The sequence below is a fragment of the Alexandromys fortis genome, unplaced genomic scaffold, assembly GCF_014885135.2.
Source record: "Alexandromys fortis isolate MF-2015 unplaced genomic scaffold, M_Fortis_MF-2015_v1.1 scaffold_232, whole genome shotgun sequence".
Classification (NCBI taxonomy): Eukaryota; Metazoa; Chordata; class Mammalia; order Rodentia; family Cricetidae; genus Alexandromys; species Alexandromys fortis.
Genome location: NW_026068110.1, coordinates 1,246,663 through 1,264,511, shown reverse-complemented (window position 1 = coordinate 1,264,511; position 17,849 = coordinate 1,246,663). Strand labels below are relative to the sequence as shown.

General features: G+C 51.7%; 1 protein-coding gene across 1 annotated transcript; it reads left to right on the top strand.

Annotated features, from left to right (window-relative positions):
• Positions 1–15,518: 15,518 nt before the first annotated feature.
• Positions 15,519–17,582, top strand: Tmem185b (transmembrane protein 185B). Its single transcript, XM_050124469.1, has one exon. It carries the CDS (start codon positions 15,528–15,530, stop codon positions 16,578–16,580), a length of 1,053 nt encoding a protein of 350 aa, XP_049980426.1. The 5' UTR covers positions 15,519–15,527; the 3' UTR covers positions 16,581–17,582.
• Positions 17,583–17,849: the final 267 nt, after the last annotated feature.

Here is a 17,849-nt window from a genome sequence, read left to right as displayed (position 1 = left end):
CACACACAACTTTTTATAAAGGATTTTATCCTTTTTCTTTTCTCTCCCAAGCCTACATATATTTTTTAAACACACTGTAAACCATTTAAAGGGCTTGGTTTTTTTTTTTGTCTGAATCTATCTTTACTGTGTATCTTTCTTTTTCTGACTACATGAGTCTTTAATTTGCTAAGCAATATGGCTAGGATTAAAGCCATGACTTTGATGACTGGATCCAGTCCATTCCTTAGCTTGCTGAGATTCTAGCTTCATGACAGAGGTACTAGACAGAGGCATGTTCATTTAAGGTCCATGCCGCCACCACCAACAAGTATGCTGTTGGTTATCCATCAACACCATTTAAGTGTTGGGGGGGGGCTCTTAAAAGACCTGCAAGGTTTTTGAGTTAGGAGGCCTCTCTTAAATGAGACACACTTGCTTATAGCAAAGAGAGCCCACCCGAGAAAATGCTGCTACCGAGAAGCCATGCTTAACTCTGTTCCTTTGTTTCTAGAATTACTTCCCAAGCTCTCTCAGGTTTTATGTGGATGTAGTTGTCCGCGTTGGCACCATTTGTTGACAGAGGTTTCTGTCCCGCCTGGTTCTGCAGCCAAGCAATGGTGGCTCAGTTGCAGCCACGTGGCCGAGAGACGCTAGCAGCAGTGAATAGCACTTAGGTACTGCAAAAATATGCTTTGTTTAACAAACTAAGAGCAGTTGTTAAGGCGATCAAACAATTCTGAGATTCGGGGACCAGGAAAAAGAGAAAACCCAAAGTTTTCTGTCAGTATGTGTTGCAGACTGTGTGCACCGTGGGGATTGCATGCAGCAGCGTGTGGGTCACGAGCCGGGAAGCACTGAGCAGCAGCCTGCTGTAGGGCCATGGGAGGGAGAGTCAGTGCCCAGTGTGCCACGTGGCTGGTGAATCGGTCCCAAAAAAGGGTGAACTGGGCCCCACATTGGGACACACACACAGATTATGGACTAGAGGGAAACCCTTGAAGTTGAAGGACGTTGGCCCTCCCCTTTGGGATCCAGGCTGGTTCCTTTTAAAGGGAAAAAAACAAGCCTGTGGGTAGAACACCCCCCATCCTTTCTTTGTTTTCCAGTTTCCAGGGAAACACCAGGTCCTTGGTGCTTTCCTTCCTGGCTCCCCCACCCACCTTCCAGAAATCCCCCATCTGCTGCCAAGCTTTGACACAAAGAGACAGTTTAGAGCTACTGCCCCTGTGGTCACCTGGGCCACAGGCCCTCCCTCCCGAGTCAGCACGTGACTCCTGGGGACACGGGAGGAGTAAGGGAGACCCAGGGCAGTCGTTCAGAGGAGGGCTCAATGGCCACCCATGTTAAGGATGCTTTTGGCATTGAGGCCCCTGACCAGGCTGGGTTCCCCTCAGTATGGCATTAACTGAGCATGTGGAACCCACATACAATGCCCATGCTTGTGAGGTGTGGGCAGGAGGGTCAGAAGTTCAAGACCTCAGCCAGAGGGGAAAGTGGAGGCACCTAGAGATAGGATCTGGCACCTGACGGGCATCTAGGAGGAGGTCTTTCTCTCTTTGGCCTTGTTGGGCAATAAACCCAGATGGGGAGTCACATCCACCCTCCTGCAGCCCAGGAGGGGAACCGGAAGAGCTCACTACCTGAGGGCCCTTCTCCATCTTTGCTGAGTTCAAAGGCTCCTCACACCAGACTTACCTGCACCCAAGGTGGGAATGGGGGATTTGGGGATGAGGCGGGAACTGGACTGGGGCTGGGGGTGAGCTCAGCAGAAGGGTGCCTCTGTTGCTCTCCTCGGGCCCAGAGTCCCATCGAGAGCAAGTACCAGAGGGAGAGAGACTCAAGGGAATTGGATTCCCACTGTGGGATCCAGAACTGGAGACACACGAGGCAACCCCAAGAACAAGCCTATACTTCCCACCTTACATTCCAGGAAGGGAGGGCTGCAGGGACAGGGCCAGGACACAGACAGTGACTCATTCTGAGTCAGGGCTGACATCTCCCAGCCCTTCTACCCTCCCTGCCCTGCCAAGGAGCCAGTGTGCAGGGTGCCACCCCTTTCTCAGCGCCTCCCTCAGTCCCTGATAACACCGAGTCCCTTAGCCTCACCTGGTCCCTCGTCCTAAGGTTCAGTACATGATGGCTGGACCCTGGACCCACTGATACCCTCCACTGTGGCCGCTCCTCATCCTGTCCTATGCCCACCCCCTTCTGTTGCTCCTGGCTGTCATTCCTGTCCTAGTGCAGGTAAAGTTCCTGTCCAGGCAGCAATGGAGACATTATGAAGGATCACCCGTGCCGCTCTTTGGCTGAGAATTGAAACAATGGACCCGAAGGAGCTGGAATTCCCACAGGAGTCTACTAGTGGGAGAACAAAAAGACCCTACCTGGCACCAATCACGGGGATCTTGTCTCCGAGGAGATTTCACAGTTGTGACAGTCAGCCCATCCTGTAGGCAAGAGTGGAACCGAGGCAATGATGGGTCAGTCAGTGATAGACAGGCCCACACCTGGGCCAGGACTGCTTAGCTATGCACATTCCTGCCTCTCCATTCAGGCCTGGGCTGTGTGGAGGGCGGGAGGCTGGAGGTTTGGGTGGGAGGGTATCAGGGGGCACACTGAAGAAATCTTTCTGTGACTTTCCATATTTCTTGCCTCTTTAATAGACCTACTGAGGACCAGTGCTTGTCAGGGCTGCAAGGCCCAGGCTCTGACCCAAACAACTCCAGTAACAGAAATGGACTCTCCAAGAGGCCTCTCTGCAACCCCTCTTAACCCCCAGCCCTGCTTGTTCCAAGAAGACTGTCTAACCACTGTCTTCCTGTGCCTGACAGGAGCTGAGCCACACCATGACATTCAGAAGAGATTTCACAGGCTTGGGTGCAAGTGGTCCTCTTGGAAGTGATAAGCAGGCAGCAGGAGACTTCTGGGAAAGTGGGGATGAGGCTCACCTACTCGAGCCTGAGAACTGGAGGGAGCAGGGGAAGGCAGGTCAAGGCTGGGTTCTGAGACAGACACAGACCCTAGTCAGGGAGCCAGGGTGACTGGGCCACAGCAGCTGGCCTCAGAAGGGCTAAGCAGAGGGGGGATTTTAAGAACTACACCACCAGCAGAAACCCTGGAATAACAGGAAACACCCCCCTCCCCACCTACCTTGCAGTCAGGAAGCTTCGAGACAGTTTCCTCTGCAGGGCAAGGTCCTGTGACCTCAGAGTTCAGAGCAGTTCTGAGACAGAGCCCACTGCTCAGTTCTTCTCTCCGGGCTTAGTGTTCCCTTGCACAGCTGCCTGCAGCTTTCACTTTCCACAACCAGAGTGTGTGTGTCTCAGGGGTGTCTGTGCCCGTGTGTGCATTGTATATGTGTGTATGTGTAGTGGATGAGTGTGTCTCAATGCTATGTGTGTGTGCCACAGCAAACTAAAGGTGGGGCTTACCTGTCTCTTTCCCTTGTCATAGGTACAGATTTGAGTCCCAGGAGACTCACCGGGATTTCCGGGTTCTTGTGTCCCAGGACAAAGAATTGTACCAGAAATACATGGTTAGAAATAGAGCCAGACATTGGTATCTCACGTCTTTAATCCCAGCACTTGAGAGGCAGAGGCAAGCAGATCTCTGTGAATCCGAGGCCACCCTAGTCATCTGAGTCCCACCCAGGGAACTGTGTGTACAGTGACATATATATTCAGTGACATGTGTGTGCAATGACAGGTATGTACAGTGACATGGTGTGCAGTGACATGTGTGTACAGTGACGTGTGTATGCAGTGATGTGTGTCTGCAATGACGTGTGTGCACAGCGGCATGTGTATATTTATGTGTGTATATTGACATGCATGTACAGTGACGTGTGTGTGTGCAGTGACCTGTGTGTGTAGTAACATGTGTGTGTACAGTTACACATCCCTGCTTTAGAGCCATGTTTCTCCTACATCAGTGATTCTATAATTCTGTTCTTTTGGGTTTTTTTTGTTGTTGGTGGTGTGTGTGTGTGTGTGTGTGTGCGTGTGTGTGTGTGGTTTTCCGAGATAGGGTTTCTGTGTAGCTTTAGAGCCTGTCCTGGAACTTGCTCTGTAGACCAGGCTGGCCTTGAACTCACAGAGATCCGCCAGCCTCTGCCTCCTGAGTGCTGGGATTAAAGATGTGCGCCATCACTGCCCTGCTTCTGTTAATTTTTTTAAAAAAGCTTAAGAGAACAGTGTTGATCAAGTGATGGATTGGGACAAAAAAAGATCAAATCCAGTTTAGGGACACAGGTTTCTGGGTTTCCCCATAAAATACTGCACAAATTGACCTGGTGTGAGTGTGCTAGTGTGAGCGTTCTGGTGTGAGTGTTCTGGTGTGAGCATTCTGGTGTGAGCGTTCTGGTGTGAGCGTTCTAGTGTGAGCGTTTTGGTGTGAGTGTTTTGGTGTGAGCATTCTAGTGTGAGTGTTGGGCTCAGACTCAAATAGGCACAATGACAGGATGTTTACCCAAGGCGCACAGAGTCCACCATAAGCTAAGGGAAGCAGTGGCAGAGATGGGAGGAATAGGCTGTTCTGGAGAAGTTCAAGCTTTACACCATGGTTCTGCACTGCAAACGGAGGCAAGAAGACACCCTTGAGGGCAAGAAGCAAAGGTACAACCCTGCCAGGGGACAGATGGCAGAATAAAGGACATGGTCCATTCAAGAACATCAACAGAATGAGGAGCAAGAAGCATCTAGAAGCAGCCATGGCAAGCCCTGCCTGAGGAGTTTACTCTGGGTAAGGCCCACCTGCTGTGGTGTTTGGAGTCAGACAACAGAACACTGCCTGGAGTTCACCTGGCCTGGGCCTGACTCAGGCATCTCCTTCAGTCCCCAAGTTTGGTAAAAGGAAGAGAACTGAGTCCACCCAGACTTCTGGACTGCAATACACAGTAGAACTGATCACTGGAGTCTGCACAGCCCACTGTCAGGAGGAGTGGAGGAGCGACTTCAGGAGCAGAAATGCTAATCTCAATGCTCTGATCTCAGGCCAAAAAAAAAAAAAAAAAAGAAAAAGAAAAGAAAATCAGGGTGGGGCTTCAGAGAGGTGGCTAAGTGGTTAAGAGCACCTACTGCTCTTGCAAAGGACCAGGTTCAGTCCCATAGCCTCCGGTAACTCCACTTCCAGGGAATCTGGTGACCTCTGATCTTCGTGGGCTCCAGCATGTTAAGTATTTTCTTTTGCCAACAAACCTCTCCGCTGATGAAGTAATCCCCATCATACCACATTAGAAGACGCCCAGGTTTACAGCGCTCTGGGGTGGCCCCCAGGAGAACCTGAGAGACCAGGGAAAGCGGGGAGACCACGTGTTCATTCTCTGGGGGGCAGTTTAAATAGCCTGTGGGAGTGGTCTTGACCTTCCCTGGGGAGGGGTCACCCTTTGGAGGACTTTCTTGACACCCCCCCCCACACACACACACAGGAAGATCTCACTGTTTGGTGGGCTTTCTTGGAGGCAGAGTCTGGCCTGCTGCCACTCCCAGGGTAGGGACTTGGAATGGAGTTTTCCTGCCCAACATTTTAAGATGGATGCCAGGGGGCTGGGGAGAAGCCCCCAACTAAACATAGTACACACACACACACACACACACACACACACACACACACACACACACACGATGCACATATATCCTCAGGCATTGCGGTGCTTTCGATGGAAATGACCCTCATAGGCAAAATTTCTTTCATTTTTCACTTTGAGCTTTGGGATCTCCTTAGGCAATAATTCTTTAAAAACAACTGCTAGCCAAGAGTTTCAAAGACCCCAAGCTCTTCTCCTGAGGGCATGCTTGTTAGTGTCAGCACCCGCCTGCCCCCCCCCCCCCACTGCTATGGAGAGGCAGAAGGCTGCCCAGGACACCTGAGCCAGGCTCCTCGGCTCCTCCGCTCTAACATGGATGTTTTAGATATTGTCTTAGCTACTTTCCCGTTGCTATGACATAACACCAGGACCAAGGCAACTTAGAAAACATTTAACTTGGGGTTCACAGTTCCAGGAGCTGGCCCATGAACGTTATGGCGGGAGCAGGACAGCAGGCAGTCAGGTATGATGCTGGAGCCATAGTAAAACATGACGTTAGCCATCGCAATGTCTGTTTCTTTCCAGCTTGTCTGACTGCAACACACTTCTCTCTCTTGGGCTGTCTCCACTCTCTGTCTGCAGCTCTCCCTGGCAGACATCCCACAGCACTGGCAGCTCCAATCCCCTAGGGTCTCCAAGGCAATCCAGGCTTCTGTTTTTAACAGCTTTATGTAAGGGCCTCCCAGCCTCTATTCAGGAACTCCCCTGCCTCACACCTGGCCTGGGGGAAGACTCCACAGTCCCTCGACTCCTGTGTCCTTGACTCAGGCCAGAACCAGGTGGCTGCAGCTGTGGCGTTCTGCTGCCTGCTTGGTCTGGAACCTGGGCCCCTCTCGGAATTACAGCTGTACCTGTTTGACTTGCTGATGCTTTCCTTTGCTGGTGGAGCAGGAGATCCTGCAGGCACGTCCTTCTCACAGGTTGGAAGCTTAGCTGGGTGGGGTCTTACCCTGAGGACCCTCTCTTTAGTTCACAACAGGCCTTTTCTCTTGGAGTAGAAGACTGCTCCAACATTAAGTTTCCCAGTGCCCTTTTTCTCCACAAACTGTATGTTTTGTGTTTCTTTTTGCCCTGTTTGATCTTTCTTATGATCGACATGCATAAGAGCACTCATTAAAAACTCAGGACAGAGTCGACATCAGCTTGTTTAAAATCCCCTCAGTCCATGAAATGAGCCCAAAACTCTTCTGTGGAACCTTGGATAGAGTCTTAGGACAAGAGTAGCCCTATTCCTTGCCAAAGTATTATAAAAATGATCTTTAGCTCATAGTATTTCCTCTGAAACCTCTTGAGCTGGGCCTCCATAGTCCTTGTTGTTTTTAGCACCATTATCTTTCCAGTTCCTAGTAGGGCTGTCCATTAAATTCCACTGACAGCATTTATGCTGGCTGGTTTTATGTCAGCCTGACACATACGAGTTATGGGAGAGGAGGGAGCCTCAACTGAGAAAATGTCTCCATATGACCCTGCTGTAGCAAGCCTGTAGGGCATTTTCTTAGTTAGTGGTTGATGGGGGGAGGACCCAGGACATTTTGGGTGGTGCCATTCCTAAGCAGGTTGTCCTGGGTTCTATAAGAAAGCAGGCTGAGCAAGCCCTAGGACGTAAGTCAGTAAGCAGCTCCCCTCATGGCCTCTGCATCAGCTCCTGCTTCCAGCCAGATTCCAGTCCTGTCTTGTCTTGACTGCCTTCAGTGATGGACTACAATGTGAAAATGATAAGCCACATAAACCCTTTCTTCCCCAACTTGATTCTGGCCGTGGTGTTTCATCATAGCAATAGTACCCCAACTATGACAGCGTCAATTGCTTTCCTAGTCCAGAGTCCTAAAGTCTTCCACATTCCTCAAAAAAAACAACAACAACAACAACAAAAAAAAAAAACCACGCTCAGGCCTATCACAGCAGCCTTCACTCCTGGTAGCAACCTCTTATACATATTTTATACATATTTTACTACTGGTACCAATTTCTGTCTTAGTTACTTTTTTTTTTTTTTCTGAGACAGGTTTCTGTGTAGCTTTGGAGTCTGTCCTGGAGCTAGCTCTTGTAGACCAGGCTGACCTCTAACTCATCAGAGATCTGCCTGCCTCTGCCTCCGGAGTGCTGGGATTAAAGGTGTGCGCCACCACTGTCTGGCTTAGTTACTTTTTTATTTCTATGACAAAACACCAGGACCAAGACAACTTAAAAAAGAAGTGTTTGGGCCTCACAGATCCAGAGGGCTAGTCCATGGTGTGAGTGTGGCAGCAGGCAGGCAGTCCTGGCACTGGATCAGTAGTTGAGACCTTGCGCCTGATCTCCAAGGGGGGTGGGCACAATTACACACTAACCTCAAAGCCCACCTTATGGCATACCTCCTCCAATAGGGTCACACACCTCCTAACCCTTCCCAACCAGTTCTATGGGATCAAGCAGTTAAACACAGGAGCCCTACTAGAGACATTCTCATGCAAACCACTGCAGCGCTTTTCTCACCGTTGCAACCAAATGCCTGGCAGGGAGCCCTCAAGGGAGGTTGATTTGGACTCAAAGTTTGAGGAGCTATAGTGCATCGCGGCAGAAACGGTATGGTGAGATTCGTTTGTGTACAGACGGAGAAGCAGAGGCCACCCCAAGGACCCACTTCCTCTGCCATGCTCCACCCCTTGGTTCCACAAGCTCCCTGGAACAGCGCCTCTCTTCCCATACCAAGTTTTCAAGCCCACGAGCCTGTGGGAGGCATTTCACACTCTAACCACAGCACGGCAAACCTCCCACGTCTGCACTGTGCTCCACACCCCGGGGATGCGCCTGCACCCCAGCTCCAAGCTCTGCAGCCTGAGAGGAGTTTCGGGGTACATTTCACCACACTGCCCCGGCCTTACGACTTCCCCACTTCCCATTCCACCTCACCGGGTGTTCTTACAGGTTCCCGGCACATAAGATAGGCACACAAATCAAACATTCACTGATGAATCATAAAGAAATTTATTTTAAAACAATTTTTTGGCAACACAATTTAAGGATGAAAGCAAATTTACATAGCAAGCACTGTGCCAGCAAGGGCTGATTTTTACATAAAAGCTAAATCCTGCCCGAATACTTGATAATGCAGAATGCCTTAATAAATCATTTTTCAGAGTTGACAGCGACTTAAATTTTTATAACCTAAGTACTGAGAAACAGCATGTGCAGGGCCATTTCAGAAACTGAGAAATTCTGTCCCCTCCCTGAGCCCAGACTCACATAGGGATGCTTTCTGAAACTTAGGTCAGCAACTCAAACAGCTAACACAGCGTAGCTTGGCGATGTGCTGGCGTGGGGAAATCGGCCTGCTCTCCACATTAAACCAGCACGGCTCTCGAAGAGCAGAAAACTTTGTATGCAAGACAGTAAAACCCTACAGTTCATAACATACAGCAATCTCAAATCTGAGTACGGGGGTTTCGGGCAGCACTGGTTGGTGCTGGTGGCTTGACGCATGCGCAGTGGGAAGTGCGTGTTGCGTGTTGAGAAGGCTGCGATGAAGTCACAGGCCACAACACAGGGTGGGGAGAAACATTATCAGCAACAGCTGTGACTGAGGACCTGTTTGATTTCAAGCTCAAAACCCTCTTGTTACTACCAAATTATTTTAGCAACCCCACGTTCAGTGACATGAGCACACATGGGGGCAAGGGCCACAGTTTAAAAAAGCTGAGAGCTTAGGGATCCTGTTGTCACTGCGAGGGACAGAGACGCAGCTCCAGAACATCTCCTGCATCAGTGCACTTACCCTTGGGGCCCTCCAGTCAGGTAAGACTAGCATCCATGTCTTCACTGAGGAGAATCCCAGGACAAAGCATGGTTGGAAATGAAGATATTTTAGAGGGACACCTCAGTGGGCTAGCCCTGGACTCCACAGCTGAGGGAACAGAGCAGGTGAGATGGCTCAGTGGGCTAGCCCTGGACTCCACAGTTGAGGGAACAGAGCAGGTGAGATGGCTCATTGGGCTAGCCCTGGACTCCACAGCTGAGGGAACAGAGCTGGTGAGACCCCCGAGGACCCAGTTTCCGATGCACATGAAGGTCTTTATTGACAAGCTCAAGCTGGTCCAGAGTCCAACTCTCCCACACAGCGGATGGAGGGAATGCGGCTTTCAGGGGAGCGGGAGTTTTTAAAGGAGAAACAGCAAGCAGGGAGTTCCTTGTCTTGGCGTTTCAGGATTGGGTCAGGGGGTGTGGGACAAGGTGATCTTTAAAATCATCGGTCAGGCGATTGGCGCAAAACCACAGACTGCTGACAGGCTGTCTGAGGAACACCTGGACTGTAGTTTATCGCCCTGTCTTCTGATTGGCTGTGTTTGCTCCAATTTTGCTGCCACAGCACACTCCATGGTTTTTTTCTGGAACTGAGTTCAACCCTGATCACCAGATGTCTTAAGATGGAGTCTGTGAGGCCAAGTAGGTTTTCCTAGGACCTCACCACCATGCTGATGTGGAAAAGGAGACTGCTGAGCCGAATGAGTGTCCGTGGCCCTGCAACATAGACTCAGGATGCTCCAAAAGCAGAGATCCACCATGGAGGTGGTCACATGAGACCCTATTATTTACAGAACCACAGGTGGGTGGGGACAGCAGACTTTATGTGCTCTCTGGGGACAGGCTTAGCTTTTGGATTGGTGGAAGCCAGTGGCCTGCCAGGAACACACTGAGAAAGTGTTGATAATCACAGGAAGTCAGGTCACACACTGGACTATGCCACGAGTGCATTTTAAAGAGCAGAAAGTAGCTCCGGGTCACCTGGCTCTCACCTTTCTAATCAGTAAACCCAGGCCTTTGGCCTCTTGGGATCCTGAACAGGTATGGCTCTTGCTTCTGGGGGTGGGGGATTTCACTGTGTCACATACTGTGAGAGACCGGATGCCCAGGCTGGAGAAGCAGGGCTCAAAGATGGCCTCTTTGGGGTACGGGGAAGTGTACACAGCCTCGTCAAGGAGACAGAAAGGCAGGAAATGCAGTCTGGACTACAGCTCTGCAGGGTGAGGACACAATTGCCTGACAGTAGCTCTGAGTCAGTGCACACAGCTTGTCTCCGTCTAAGTCAGTATTACTGGAAACACCTCAAGCAAACTCTGCCAGGTAGTTAACTAAATGCTGCCTCAAGTGGGCTGACTGTACCTCTGTGGGAGACTGCTGACCTAGCGCGTGCACACACACACACACACACACACACACACACACACACACACACAAACACACAGGCTCTGTATAAACTGTGGAGTGGAGTGGAGCACACCTAATCCCAGAGACAGGAGGGTCTGAGGTTCTAGGTCATCCTGGGCTACCACGCTTAGTTCTAGGCCAACCTGGGATCCTGTCTTTAAAAAAAAAATTAGCTTCAGCCGGGCAGTGGTGGTGCACACCTTTAATTCCAGCACTTGGGAGGCGGCGGCAGGAGGATCTCTGTGAGTTTGAGGCCAGCTTGGTCTACAAGAGCTAGTTCCAAAAACAACAACAACAACAACAAAAAAGAAAGAAAGAAAGAAAGAAAGAAAGAAAGAAAGAAAGAAAGAAAGAAAGAAAAAGAGCTAGTTCCAGGGCAGCTAGGGCTACCCAGAGAAACCCTGTCACAAACAAACAAACAATAACAAAAAAAAAATTAGCTTCAGTTGCTATGGTACCTAGGCAACAGTCAAAGCAAACATACCTGTTCTCCCTCCACTGCTACAAGATACTGAGATGCCAAAGAGAAAACAAGTGAGCTGTCCTGTTAACACTATGACAACAGGAGAGGCAAACGGACAGTAGCCTTCCTGTTTAGGACAAATAGACGGACCGGCACCATCAATACCCAGTGGTTTCTGTAAGTGGCAAGGCTGGAAACCTTCACATCCTTCTTCCAGCACTCAGTATGCCCCACATTTTTCTGAAGTGATTATCAATTAGTGAGCATATAAGAAACGGAGAGGGCAAGGCTTCCCATGCGGAGTCAACAAAGTCTGCCGCTTCACCTGGAAGAGTGGAGGTGACAGAGTGGGTGGAGGAGGGGAGGGGGTGGGAGGAGGGGAGGGGGTGGGACTGGGATAGGTATGTAAAATGAGATCAGATAAAAAAGATTAAAAAAGAAAAGGGAGAAAGAGAACTGGAGAAATGTCTCAGTGTACAGGACTTAACAATGTAAGCCTGGTGACCTGAGTGTGGACCCTCAGAACCCATGTCGAGTTGGACAATGGCATCATCTGGAATCCCGGTTCTCACTCAAGTGAGAGAAGGCGGAGACAGGAGACCCCAGAAGCTCAAGCGCTGCCTACCCTGGTGTATGCTGCCGCCATCAAGAAACCTTGCCTCAAACAAGGTGGTGAGGACTGACACTGACTTCATCCCCTGACCTCCATACACATGCTGTGGCATTCACACACATGCACAGAAGAAACAGGAAGAACAATCAGGGTGCGGTATGCAGGGAGGTGACAATTTAGGTGGCGTGGTCATGGAGGGCTTCTTGGAGGAGGCGGCACACACTAGACCTGGGAAGGGGCCAGCACAGAGTCATGGGAGAAGCTCGATGATGCACCTGTGTCTAGGACAGGGCAGGTCACAGGGCAGATGCTTGGATTGTGATTGTCTAGTTAATATACAAGCTAAGGAATGAATGCTGCATACAGTAAAAGCTACTAGGGCCCAAGACCAAGTTTCAAAGGTCCCGATGAAGCTTGGCTCCCTTGGGGGAAGTAATGAGTCTGTGCCTGGGAATAGGACTCAGATGCTAGGGGAACACCAGCAAGGAGCTGTGGAAGGCCCAGGCCCTGGGTGGAGCAGAGCCTTGTTAATCGGCTCCAGGTGACATCATAATCTGCTGGTCAGCCTGGGTGTGTGTGTGTGCATTTGTGTGGTCAGCCACCTCAGCCCCAACAGTGTGTGTGTGTGGTCTGTAGTCACGCTCTGCTGGTCAGTCTGTGTGTGTGTGTGTGTGTGTGTAGTCAGCCACCTCAGCCCCAACAGTGTGTGTGTGTGTGTGTGTGTGTGTGTGTGGTCAGCCACCTCAGCCCCAACAGTGTGTGTGTGTGTGTGTGTGTGTGTGTGTGTGTGTAGTCAGCCACCCCAGCCCCACAGTACTTTCCTCACACAGGCCTGTGTGGGCACGAGGACTGGATGGCAAGGTCACGCAGCAGGACTGCTATGGAAGCTCGAGGATGTGGCTCCTGTCCTTGGGAGAGGGGACATCTGATTTAATGCAGAGACAGCAAGTGACAACAGCCACCAGTGCTGGGAACCTGACAGCAGGTTTTCATACACTGTCTCCTTTGTCCTCACTTTGGGGAGCTTATCTTTCTGTCACAGATAGGGCAGGGGGAGGCTTGGTAGCCTGCCACAGCATGGGGCCTCCTCCACCTCCACAATGTGAAGAGGAGGTACAGGGAGCTGGCCCTGCTATTGTAGGCATTGGTGGGAACGTGTTCTGTTTGGGGGACGGGGCAGACAGAAAACACGGCCAGGTGTCACCTAGGGGGTGGGGGCTGGGAAGAGCTCTTTGTGCTTACCTGCGGGCAAATCCCAAGAGGTCCATAAGAAAGAAGCTGGGCGTGGCTTCCTAGGCCTCTAACTCCAGCACTGGAGCTCAGAGGCTGGGGAGACAGGAATGCTGGGCCTTGTTGGCCAACCTACCCCCTGGAGGGAATAAGGTGAAGAATGACAGAGAGACAGAAAGGACGCGTGACATCACTGTCCTCTGCACGTGCACACCCTCTCCCCCACACAGGTGTCAGCAGGTGACCAGGTGAGTTCAGGAGACCCGGGGGGGGGGGCACATCTCAGGGCCTTCCCACCCACCTGAGAATACACTGGTTCCTGTCCTCCGGGCTCTCAGTCTCCCCAAAGTCATGCACCCTCAGAAAACATAGGCCCATGTTGGTGGTCTAGAGAAATGCACCCCACACACTCCGGGAAATGGGTCATTTTAAGCTTCAGTTTGTGTGCGCCTCAGGGTAGCTGTGCCTGTGGAAAAAGTACTTGCCCTGCATTGGTGGAACAGACAGAAAGCTGGATGACAGTGCCCTACAATCCAGTCCTTGGGAAGCAGGGACAAGGGGTCCTCTGGGCAAACTGGCTAGCTAGACTAGCTAGAATCTGGGAGAAGATCTGGGTTCAGCAAGAGATTCTGCCTCAATGAATACAGTGGGCTATCAAGGTTGACACCCGATGTGAATTTCAGGCCCCCACGTGTACCTCCCCACCCCACTCCCAACTCGCACGCGTATTTGAATGTGCAAACACACGCACACCATACACTTAGAAAAACCGGTTTCCTATGGTAACATTCTTTCTGAAATGTGGGAGTACCAAAGAGCCCGCTAAGGAAAACAGACTGTAACACCCCCAAGCACAGGCCAGCACTGGAAAACAAACTGTAACATCCCCAAGCACAGGCCAGCACTGCTATGGGGCCTTGCAGACATTTCTGTCTGTTCAGAGTTGGCCACTGGTGGTGGCTCCTGAGCTGGGGAGCCCTCTGCTGCCTGGCACTGGCCTCCTCCAGCCCCTACGCAACTTCTTGATGCTCACCAAGCTTGAGGAAAGCCTGGGACTTAATGGTGGTTCCCACTCTTCTCTGGGAGGGCTGGGAGCAGGGGCAGTAGGGGTCTCTGCTTCTCCCTAGGCAGCCCTTCCTCCGCAGAGAACAGCAACCCCTACTCCACCCCACTACATCCCCCGTTTTCCTCTAACCACCTACGACTTTCGTGTCAGGGAACCTGAAGGCTAGGCCCAGGGCTGAAAAGCAAAAAGGACGAACAACCAGGACTCCGCTAAGCAGGAGCTGGCGGAGATGGGAGGGGGGAATCGTCTAGTTCTGCCCAGCAGGTCAGAGAAAATGGTGCTCCAAACCACAGAGCCACCGCAGCTAATCAGAGAGGGTTGGATTTGCTTCCTTTCTCAGCCTGTGGGTGGCAGGCCCCGCTTTACAACCTAAATTTCTTGAGCCTTGGTCCTTTCCTAACATAGTTCTAAAATAATCAGACTCAAGCAGGGCCAAATAAAAGAAAACGGGACTCAAGGTTGAGAGTACTGAATCCAAGTCCTAATTCTGCCGCTAACCAAGCCTTCTCTGTGTCCAGTTTCTTCACCTGCTCCCGGCCTGGTGGTGTCTGATATCCTCCCTGGTACCCACCCCTCCACTTCTCTGGTGACTCCGCACAACCTTTTGGGGGCAGCCTGAGAATCGCTAATCGCTCTGTCAAGGTGGAGTTCAGACCCGGGCACTACCCTAATCGGTGTACTGCCTGCACACCGGACCTTCGCACGGGGCCCAGGGGCAAAGGCCCTGCTCCTCGCGCGCAAGTTCATCCGTGGTGGGCAGTTGCAGTTGCTAGCGCGCTGACTCCCACGCCTGCCAGCCACCCGCCTTTGCTTTGCACACCCAGGCGTCCGCACACTCGCGCCGCAGGAGTCCCAGCGCCTGCCGCGCGCCCCCCGGGGGTCGGGAGGGCGGTCCCCCAAACCGCGCGCCCCGGCCCTGCGGTGACAGCCCCGCCTTGCCCTGCGCCCAGCCCCGCCCCCTCGGTTCCCGGCCCCGCCCCGCTCTGGGCCCCGCCCCCAAGCCTGCCGGGAGGATGTGAGCTCATTCCCTCCTCCATGTTCCGGCCTCCTCCAGGAAGCGTCCTCCGGAGGTTTCGGCCGCTCACAGTCAGCGACCCGGGGGTCGCGGAGTCCGTGGCGCGCCAGGTCCCACCTGACATCGCACGCAGCGAGGCGTCGGCCACGGAGGTGCGGAATGAAGGCGGGCGGCGTGGGCACCCACCCAAGCCCGGGCTCCCGGGCCCGGGTAGCGCCACCGGCGTAGGCACCGCACCGTACCCCGCCAGCTCACGCTGTGTCCTCGGCTCGCTTCCGGCCGGGCCACGTGACTGCGCGCACGTGTTCCGGCCTCTCGGGGCGGCGTTCTGCAGCCCCCTCCCTCCGCACGGCGGGCGGATGCCCATCTAGAGGTGGTACAACCTTCGCCATGAACCCCAGGGGCCTGTTCCAGGACTTCAATCCCAGTAAGTTCCTTATCTATGCCTGCTTGCTGCTCTTCTCCGTGCTCCTGCCCCTGCGCCTGGACGGCGTCATCCAGTGGAGCTACTGGGCGGTCTTCGCGCCCATCTGGCTGTGGAAGCTCCTGGTCATCGTGGGCGCCTCGGTGGGTGCGGGCGTGTGGGCCCGCAACCCTCGTTACCGCACGGAGGGGGAAGCCTGCGTGGAGTTCAAAGCCATGCTGATTGCCGTGGGCATCCACCTGCTGCTCCTGATGTTTGAGATCCTAGTCTGCGACAGGGTGGAGAGGGGCACGCACTTCTGGCTGCTGGTCTTCATGCCCCTCTTCTTCGTTTCCCCGGTGTCCGTGGCTGCCTGCGTCTGGGGCTTCCGCCATGACAGGTCCTTGGAGCTGGAGATCCTGTGCTCTGTCAATATCCTGCAGTTCATCTTCATCGCCCTGAGGCTGGACAGGATTATCCACTGGCCATGGCTGGTGGTGTTCGTGCCCCTGTGGATCCTCATGTCGTTTCTCTGCCTGGTGGTTCTCTATTACATCGTGTGGTCCCTCCTGTTTCTGCGGTCCCTGGATGTGGTTGCTGAGCAGCGAAGAACACATGTGACCATGGCCATCAGCTGGATCACGATTGTCGTACCCCTGCTCACCTTTGAGGTCCTGCTAGTTCACAGACTGGATGATCACAATACGTTCTCGTACATTTCCATATTCATCCCCCTTTGGCTCTCATTACTGACTTTGATGGCCACGACGTTTAGGCGGAAAGGGGGCAATCATTGGTGGTTTGGTATTCGCAGGGATTTCTGCCAGTTTCTACTTGAGGTCTTCCCGTTCTTAAGAGAATATGGGAATATCTCTTACGATCTCCATCATGAAGACAGTGAAGATGCAGAAGACGCATCGGTTCCAGAAGCTCCGAAAATTGCACCAATGTTCGGAAAGAAGACCAGGGTAGTTATAACGCAGAGTCCTGGGAAGTACATTCCGCCACCTCCCAAGCTAAACATTGATATGCCAGACTAAACTCACAGGCTGGGCCCTTAGGGAAAAGGCAAACCATGTGCCCATGAGCTCCACTTTGTTGTTGTTTTTTTTTTTTTTTTTCTGTGATCATCCAGCCCTGGAATTGGGGATGGGCCCCTCCTCATTTTACACCCTTCGTGAGATGGAAGCCTCTTGCCGTTGTCAGTGTGTACCCTAGACAAGGAAGGAGGCTGTGTTAGTCTCAGTGTGTGTGTGTACGTATATGTGCGCGAGAGCTTGCTGTCCAGGTCCGTGTCTTAAGAGCTAGCCAAAGGTGGTAAATTGAATTGTTTCTAGGCCTTCAGAAGACCTGAAAAACTACATAGCTGTTTGTTTTTAAGCGCTACTTATGCCTACCAAAAGTATTGTTTAAAAAGTATTTTTATACACTGCTAGTCTAAAATTGTATTCTAGACTGTGTCCATTGTGACATAATGGCACATGTCCCAAATCCTCACCCCCACTGTTCCATAGCCCTCATAATTGGTATTTTTAGTGTTCCCCCTGTTCAGATAGTTGTTTTCTTTGGACTTTGCTGGCACAGGTCTTTAGTATTCTAATAGGCGAATTTTCTAATGAGTGAATCTGCACATGTTAGTATTTATATGAATGTTTTAGCAGTGTTCTCTGTTGAATTGTAGCTCTTGGCAATACCATTGTATTGTGTTAAAAGTATTTTTTTAAAGCTTCTGTGTGAAGATACATATTTATTGCGACTGTCCTTAAAGACTTCGTGAGAGGCTGGGATGTTCCTGACGTGGGATGCTGTTGGTACCGGGAATGAATGAAGGTCCGGTGTGTCAGCCAGCAGGGGGCGGTCTTCTGTAAGGTCCAGTAACAAAGGAACAAATGTTTAGAGTGTTGTTAAAGATGAGTACAGTGTTTCTTGAGGTGCTGGAGTCACCCCAGGAAATTAAAAACGGGACAAAATCCAGACCTTCTCAGAATAAGGTTCTCATAGGGAAGAAATAAATACTTGGAAGTTAAACTGGAGTGCTCATATCAGCGAGAAGAATGGAGGTGTGTCTTTTTATTAGTAGCTTACTGAGAATTACTTAAACCGGGTTCCATTACATAACTGTCCCATTTGAAGAAAAAGGCGAATCTAGCACTGGGGAGACAGTGTGGTCGGGAAAGTGCTTTGCAGGCTAACTCCTCAGGAAAGTGTGTGACGTCAGCATGGGAGCAGTGGAGCCGGGTGGGTCCCGGCAGCGTTTTGGCTAGCCGTTCTAAAACACTGAGTTCCGGGTCCTGGTGGAGTGTCCAGGA

What these genes read in the sequence shown, in the direction of transcription:
- Tmem185b (XM_050124469.1), top strand. Translation starts at nt 15,528, where the DNA reads ATGAACCCCAGGGGCCTGTTCCAGGACTTCAATCCCAGTAAGTTCCTT.